General features: G+C 42.6%; 1 protein-coding gene across 1 annotated transcript; it reads left to right on the top strand.

Annotated features, from left to right (window-relative positions):
* Positions 1–5,356: 5,356 nt before the first annotated feature.
* Positions 5,357–6,457, top strand: LOC307013399 (uncharacterized protein). Its single transcript, XM_079640791.1, has 2 exons — positions 5,357–5,549; positions 5,909–6,457. The coding sequence occupies exon 2, from the start codon at positions 6,103–6,105 to the stop codon at positions 6,403–6,405; it is 303 nt and encodes a 100-aa protein (XP_079496917.1). The 5' UTR covers positions 5,357–5,549; positions 5,909–6,102; the 3' UTR covers positions 6,406–6,457.
* The last annotated feature ends 2,354 nt before the right edge of the window (positions 6,458–8,811 follow it).

Genomic DNA, 8,811 nt, shown 5'->3' with positions numbered 1-8,811 from the left:
GTTTTGACTCCTCTCCTCCCTTGATTTCGTACACTGCATTTTGGAGGAATTTCCATACAGCTTCACACTGCTTTGTGTAATTGATGTCAAAGATATAGAATGCCTTGAAACAGACATCTACTGCCTGAAGCAATGTGTTTTGTTCTAACGCCTCCCCATCAAGAATAACGAACGCCTGAGAGGTGTGCCAAATATCGTTTCCCAGGGACAGGACATATGGGTAAGGTCTTGACACCTTCGCCTCATGGAGGTACTCAACCAAGTTTGTTCCAACCTGAGAAAGAAATAAAGAACAAAAGACAAGATAGATCAAACAAAGTAAAAGATTGTGGAAAAGCAAAGAGTAAGCAAGATTTGGCAGTGGCTGATAGAATGCATATGTAGCCGGTCTGGGCCTACTTCTCAGCAGACCCTTGCTACGACTCTGCGTTGTGTTGTGCGTGTTTGATGGACAAGGAGATTCGGTTGTTGTCTTTAACCGAAAACTGTGGCGTATTTATTCCTCTGCATGAAGTAAACACAATAATGCAGCAGCATTAATAAACATGGACGTCTGCAACACACCAGTCTCAGTCTGCCATACAAACAACTGAGAGACTAGTCCTTATAAAACATTCAGATATCAAATCTGTCACAATAGATCACAATACACTGTACAATTACAGTTACACTGGAAATGTATACACCACCGGCTAATTAGTATTTTTAGACATGTAAATAAAACAATAAAATAAACACATAGTACAAAACACAATAGACCAAAACATGGGAGCAACAAACATACCTGCATGAAGTAAACACAATAATGCAGCAGCATTAATAAACATGGACGTCTGCAACACACCAGTCTGTGGTGGGGAAAAGACGCCATTAAACATGCTGCAGGTGCTGTGTGTGAGTCCTCACAAGTGCGGCTAAACAGTACACTTAACTAAAAGTTTGCTAAAACACTCAAACTTCTGCAAAACAACTACACAGCAACACATTAGCACCATGGAATGATATTATAACCTTGTTTCACAGTTTAAGATTATATAAACACTGTAAACATCATTTAGAACATAAATCTACAAAGAGCACATGACAAACTCTCCTCACCTCAGTCTGCCATACAAACAACTGAGTGAGAGAGGGTGCAACGCAAGTAGATGACGTCACTGCCGAAAGTGAAGACTTCAAAATAAAAGCATTAGCTCCCAAAACGGTCTTTTGTAGTAAACATACCAAAATAAAAGTGACAATAAATAATATTGGAACAATAAAATAAAACGTGAGGGATTATTGGTGGAATGCATTCCTGTATATTTATATACCTGCTACACATATTCAGAAACAATGTTCTGAATTATTCTTGAGCCCAGGAATAACAGGCAGTCAGGCACATTCTTAACCACTTAAACTGGACCTGGGTTGGATCTGTACTTTAGACCACTGTTTTCCATCTTCACCAAATCTCTTCGCCAAAAATAGCCGATCTAGCAGCCATTTTTGGCTAATGTCCCCGCCACCCCCTCAAGAATATGGATGCTGGGTTCAAGTGATTAAAAGAATAACATTTCCCTTTAGATATGCAGAAGGACTTACAGGCTTATGATCGATGAAGGCCAACTTAGACTCCTCGATAGTGTACCGGAACACTTTTCGGCCAACCCTGTAGACAGTTGGTTGAAGCATGGTAACTGGCTCAGAGCAAGTTCCCCCAAACAATCTGAAGGAAGACAATTGTATAGGTATCAATATGTGGCATGGCATATCTGCGAATTGGTCATTTAGTAGCAAAATAAAGTCTGCTGTACAATATAACAATGTATTACCGGGTTTTAATCAATCAAGCGACGAGATAAGTTTCCCTTCCCGTCTCGCCAGCTGCAGGATCTTGTCTTTAAACAAAGGTAGCCAGGTTTCAAAGAGCTTAGGCGCAGCCTCTCGACGTAGGATCTGAAAGTCCTGTGCAATCTAAATGAAAAATAGAAAAAGAAAATTCAATGTGGCAGCTGACATACTGATAAAAGATTGTTATAAACAATGCATCCAAATCATATGTAAACATATACTCCTTCCTAACTTACCATGCCTGGAGTGAATAGATGTGGAAACTCTTGGCGGATCCCCTGAATGTCCCACTCGTTTTCCCTTAAAGACTTGGCCCTGTTTGATACTTTGCAGAAAGTACAGCAGTACAAGAATGTTAAAAGGATAACACAAAAAGCCCTGAGGGCAGTTGCAGACAGGTGCTCTTTTATGGCAGCAGTTGCAGACAGGTGCTCTTGTATTGCAGTTTTGGAGGGTAAGGAGTTGCACTTTCTTGATGGCTGGTGGTAGGGTGTTCCACATTTTGGTAGCATAATAGTAAAAATGCATTCATCCCCATGTTTGTGCCGATTATGGGGGGGGGGGGGGGGGGGCAAGAGTAATGGAGCTCCCACTGGTGTTGTGCCCTTTTATTTTGACAGGTACATGGCACTGGTCCCTTGAAAACCAGGCCCATTGCAAGTTGCTGTACTCTGTCCTCTGTCCTACCCTGAGCCATCCCACTATAGCATCATAATGAGCAGGGGTTAGGTCATAGGTGTGAGAGGTCTAGTAGTAGTTTGTTTTGAGAAGTCTGTAGTTCAGATTTGAATGACTTGAGGTGCTACAGTACCATGAGGTGCATGCATAGGCAAAATGACACTGAATGAGTGCTGCAGCTAGTGTCATCAGTGCATTCCTACTGACCTGTACACTGCTGTATCCTGCATGTATTGCTCCACCTCGTTGAGGGGCTGTGAATTGTGTTGCAGCCATTCTTTACACTGTATGGTTCTTTCTTCCGATATGGTACATTCTATAAAAGTACACATAAGGATATTAACAATCTCAAAATTATATGTCTGTATTACTTAAACAAATTATTCAGTTCCAACGATTACCTGGTATGAATGTCCTACGAGTGCCAGCTTCACTACTTTGTGGTGGTGTCTGCTACGTGCTCTGTGACCTGGCCGGTTTTCTCGTCCTCTTTCTGACGTTCCGAAGCCTCTCTTCGAGGAATCAGTGGCTGGGCGGCGGTTCCGTCCTGCGGTGAACCAGTATTCCTGTCAATAAATGAAAGTCTTTGGTGAATAGAGATGAGGCACATTTTGATAACGTGGCGACAACATGTGGCTGAGACATCTAGAACACGGTTTGTCTGTATGTCTGTCTGACAACACCGGGCATCAAACAGCACAGAAGTCCAGTACTCTGGTGCTGGGAGATGAGTTATATTGTGTTCAACTGACTGTTTTAGCATCAATTCCTCAATAAAATGGTAATTACTTACGAAGCCACTGCTTGAGTCCGACTCGTCCTTCAAGGAGGGAAACCCATGAATCAGAGCTGCAGCCAAGGCCTTTTTTGTCTCACTGGTAGGACTGCAAACACAGAAAAACTAATTACCAGCAGAGTCAAATTAGATCTTAAGTATTTCTAAAACATGTGTTGCACCCCAGTATAATGGGCTGTAGCATATTATGCAGCTAATAGGGATCCTAATAAATTAACAACACTACTGAACGTGTGTTTTGGTACATGTGATGTGCATGTTTATGTTGGTGATCTAGGTAAATGTCAGACTTGAAAGTAGTGTCCCGTCTTATCTTTTCCCCTTGAAAGAAGATTCATATACCTTTTTCAAACTAACATAACATTCAGCAAAAACAAGAAAAAAACCCCACTATTTTTAATTACCTCTCTCCAAACTTCTCCATGACACACCAAAATATGGACAAGGCACTTTCTTTGCGAAGGGATGATCACATCCTCATCAAGGCTCCCCAGGATCAGCTTGCCTTCAGTTGAGCCTGTGAGAATCTGGCGGATATCCTGAGAAAATTGCAAGAAGGGACAACATCACAGATATCGTTTATTACTCTTTAGTGTTGATTAAAGAAAAAAGTGAAACCCAAGTCTTAAAAAGTGGAGCTTACAAATTGTGGAATTATATGCAGTGTTTGAGGTATCCCCAGCTAGACATTTTTGGTTCTAAAAACATTCTGAGAATGTTACAGTCATTGTTCTAGGAAGGTTTTCAGCGGGAAGTTTTTGTTTGGTTCCCAGAACGTTCTTCTGAAAGGTAGGATAACGTTCTCTAAAAACATTCTTAAAATGTTTGGTGATAACATTGTTAGAACATTATGCCCTCCTATTCTTAAAACGTTTTCAGCGGGAAGTTTTTGTTTGGTTCCCAGAATGTTCTTCTGAAAGGTAGGATAACGCTCTCTAAAAACATTCTTACATTTCTGGTGATAACCTTCTTAAAATGTTTTTGAAAACATTGTTAGAACATTATGCCCTACTATTCTTAAAACGTTTTCAGCAGAAGCTTTTATTTTGGTTCCCTGAATGTTCTTCTGAAAGGTAGGATAACGTTCTCTAAAAACATTCTTAAAATGTTTTTGATAACATTGTTAGAACATTATGCCCTACTGTTCTTAAAACGTTTTCGCCAGAAGCTTTTATTTTGGTTCCCAGAATGTTCTTCTGAAAGGTAGGATAACGTTCTCTAAAAACATTCTTAAAATGTTTTTGATAACATTGTTAGAAAATTATGCCCTACTGTTCTTAAAACATTTTCAGCTGCAAGTTAGATTTTTTATGTTGCCAGAATGTTATTATTTTAGAGAAGGATAACATGGTTTATGTTAAATAAATTATGGAAATGTTCTATGGTAACCATTTACTAAAATATGTTCACATTATTTGAACATAAAGACATAATATTCCTGTAATTGTTCAACTCAAAATTCCTGGGTAAGTGGACTGACCACTGTGGTCATTAGGATGATTATGATAGTTTACTTAACTATTGGAATTTGACTATTAACACATGTAAAAGGATGACACGGAATCAGCTGGTGAAAGTAACATTTATTTATTAGAAAAGGGGAGCTGGGAGTGGAGGTTGGTTATGGCGGCAGTGGGAAACAGTTGTTCCAGGGTGGGTAGAGAGGCCTGGCTGGTCTTGGGAGAGTGGAAGGCCTTGGATTCCTCCTTGGAGAGACACAAAAATCATTGTGAGGCAAAAGCAGGCAAAGTTGTCAAAGAATATACTGGTAAAAAGCTAGAGCAGCACGCAACAAACCGTTCACGGCAACAATCTGGCAGGGAATGAGTGCAGGCTGCAGGCTTTCATAGTGTGGCTGACGAGCAGGTTGCAGGTGTGGTTGATTGGAGATTACTCCCAGCCGTGTAGAGCATACCAGCAGGCAGAGAGAGAGAGGCCCTTTCTCATTTCATCAAATCCCCCTCCTAGACTCCTCGACTCCTCTGTCCTCCGGTCGTGACCCGGAAATGAATTTCAGCGCGCCATGTTGAAGGACATCTCATTTCTCTAAATGCACTTCGAGGACCGAGGATCGAGCGTCAAGGAGGCTCTCTGGAGGAGCTATAACCGAGGATACACTGATGGGTCCTCCACGGTCCTTCGCGGCTCCTTCGCGGATGTATTTCCGGGAACGTTGGGTATAAAATAGGCGTGACACACCGCTGGAATCATTTCAAAACCATGGCGGGAGCAATGCACAAATGTAAGTGTTGATAATGATACGTTGCATTAGTTATTTAAGAAGTGAAATGCGCGATCCAACTCCGCCCGTCTGTATGCAATTAGAGCCCTCTAACCGCATTCCTTATTGACATTTCACCTGATATTCTTTATGTTTTTATCCACATTTTAACTACACCCAATCCTGGTACAGCATGCCATGATGTTTAAAAGTGCAAACGTTGATTTTTTTGTAAGAGTGTTAAATCAACCAGAACTTTGTTTAGCATTCAGCACCATCATTTGGTTTGGGCTATGTTGTACACTAGAATCCATCGCTCATTACAGTCTGTAAATCTTCCAACAGTTTTAAGCTACACCTTTTACTTTGTCTTTTCACAGGGACAGAGCAAGACACTCTGACCCTCATCAAAGTGAGGGTCGAGAACGATAACCTTTTTACTAGCCGAAGGCACACTGCCAAGAAAGCCTGGGAGTGAGTGATATTTTCCTGGATTGGGAACATAATAGATCCGTATTTTACGGCCATCCATGAGGCCATCGGTGGGAGGCCATCCATCGACCCTCCCACCCTGATGGACTCGGCCACTGCTGCTGTGGCTTCTGGCAGTGGCTCAACATCCACTGAGGCTGTCCAGAGCCAGGCCACAGTGGAGGATGAGGAGGCCACAGAGTCTGGCTCGGACAGCCAGGAGTGTGTTGAGCCATCCACCTCTGCCGGTCCCCCTCCCCGAAAAAAAAGAAAAAGCGCTTTGCTGCAGTTCCTGGAGGCAGAGGCGGACAAGGAGGAGGACCGCTTCAACCGCCAGCAGGCAGCCTCGGAGGAAGCCTCCGCCAAATTCCTCAAGCTCTTCGAGGAACTTGTTAGGAAGGAATAGTGTCTTTTTTTCTTCTTCTTTTTTCTGTACTTTGGATGTGTTCATTTATTCTTTATTTATATATCTTACAACATTTAGTAAACATATTTAAGTTTGACCTTAACTCTTGTGTTCATATTTCTGTTATTCAGCCAGTGTTCGTGGGTCTTGTGGATCCGAACACCCTGTTTGTAATATAAATGTGTAGGGGGGGTTACAGTGGGTGGTCACTGAAAATGTGTTCTGATATCTGTTCTTCACAGAAAATTCAATTCAAATCCTTTATTTATCCAGGTGAAATCCCATTGAGATCATTGATCTCTTTTGCAAGGGAGACATAAGGCCATTGAGTGAATTAGAGAAAATAAATTATCAATTTTCTTTAGAAAAATAATAAACGGGTCCCACAGACCCGAACACCATACAAGGGTTACATCAAGCATGAAGCCTTCTTTACAATTAGACATACAGAAACACACATGTTTACTGAAGATACGAGGAGATCTTTATTTTATACAAAGCTGAATATACATTTTATGATTGTGACTTGACTTTTTGCAACCCAAGGCATAACTGTCTATAGTCATACAGAAAGTCATGGCCACTGATTTCCGCTTTTTAAATCTCCACCTCAAATAATTCTGCGCATAAACCAACCATGTGTAAAGTATCCAAATGCAATATCAGGGATGTTTTATTATAAATAATATATACATTAACATTGAGGCAAGTTACTGCATGTAGCTCAAATCCTACATAAGTAAAATTGCTAACACATGTCTCTTCTTTCTTTTCAAGTTCAGTCAAAGCATAACAATATATATATATTTTTAACACTTTCTTAAGAGATTATGTGATGGCCTATTTCACATGCAATTTGTAATAAAGATATGGGTCTGTAAAGTCCTTTGCTCTAAATAAACTTGAGCAAGGTGAAATTGGAAATGAGGCATATAAATGGACGAACAAAATAACTGAGAAATGCATCTGGCCAGTAAATGCATTTTTCATCGGTGAAGAAAACAAACGGGTAACAAAAAAACTGGCCATAAATAAAAATCCTCTCAACAATAATCGTGGTCATTCAGCTGGACCGGGTTGTGGTCAGGAGCCGAGATTTGGTCTGCCAGTCTGTCCACCTCGCTCCCCCCTCACAGGACAAGGTGGAGACCTCTCTACCCCCTCCTGCTGCTGCTGCTGCTGCTGCTGCTGCTGCTGCTGCTCCTCCTCCTCCTCCTCCTCCTCCTCCTCCTCCTCCAACAGTTCAGTCATGTCTGCAGTAATGCTGAGATTGTGCAGTACACAGCAGGCAGTTACCACAGCAGGGACAAAGGTGTGGTTCACCTCCAAGGCCTTCGACAGGAGGCACCTCCATCGTCCCTTCAGTATCCCAAAAGCGCGCTCAATGATGCTGCACGCTTTGGCATTGCAGCAGTTGAAGCGGCTCTGTACCCTCCCCTTTAGTGGCTCCCGATACGGGGCTACGACCGTTATGGGGTGTAAAATGCACATATAGCCACCATCTCCCACAATAAAGTACCCTGGTGGAGGGTACAGAGCCTCTTTGTATAAGGTATTGTTTTTTAGGACACGGGTGTCGTGCACTGAGCCCGGAAATCCTACGAATTTTTGTAGGAATTTACCCTTCCCATCGCATACAGCCTGCAGCTGTATGGGAGGAAAGAGCGTCCGATTTATGTAGTCCTGGCCACTGGATCCGGGTGGGGTCTTTATTCTAATGTGGCACCCATCAATGGCACCCACACATGAACTAAATGCCGGGCTATCGGCCAACTGCTGGAAGCCCTGCCCGACCTCCTCCAGCTCTGGACCAGCAAGCAGCCTGATCACAGACTGCCTGAGAGCAGCGATGTCCTCCACTCCCTGGTGGACCAGTCTGTGGACCGTGGAGAGGGGTACCTGCAAGGCCCGGGACACCACACTGTATGACAAACCATGTGCCAGCCAGTACACAGTTGTCAATACAGTCATGTGGTGTCCCCAGGCCTGTCTCCTCTCAGGCCCCAGACACCGCATCAAGGCCTCCAGGGAGTCTCGGCTCCTCCTGAAGTCCTTCAGCAGGCACCCATCTCCGAAGTACAGCTCCAGCACCGGGACACTGCTTTTCAAACTTTTGTATGAGTGTGGATGTTGAACCTGCAGGAAGAATAAAATGTACAGGTCAATACCTTTATCCATCAAACTAAACTGCACATATATATTCTGTCATAACAAATTAATCCATTGTTGTATTCCAATGAAAAAAGCCAGCTATTTTTCAACTATTTAAAACAATTGTAATCGAACACTCAAATACCTCAAGATGAAGCAGGATGGCTTTGCGCATTCTCGCTTTCCAGCGCTGGGATCGGCGTCTCTCCTGATTCCTGTTGTTGGTCAGAAGTTTTTGCCGCGGGTTTCATGACT

Source organism: Notothenia rossii, assembly GCF_949606895.1.
Source record: "Notothenia rossii genome assembly, chromosome: 7".
NCBI classification, from domain to species: domain Eukaryota; kingdom Metazoa; phylum Chordata; class Actinopteri; order Perciformes; family Nototheniidae; genus Notothenia; species Notothenia rossii.
This window is presented reverse-complemented; position numbering and strand designations above follow the sequence as displayed.

Bases quoted from the DNA above. Each gene is read 5' to 3' on its own strand.
- LOC307013399 (XM_079640791.1), top strand. From the start codon at position 6,103: ATGGACTCGGCCACTGCTGCTGTGGCTTCTGGCAGTGGCTCAACATCC.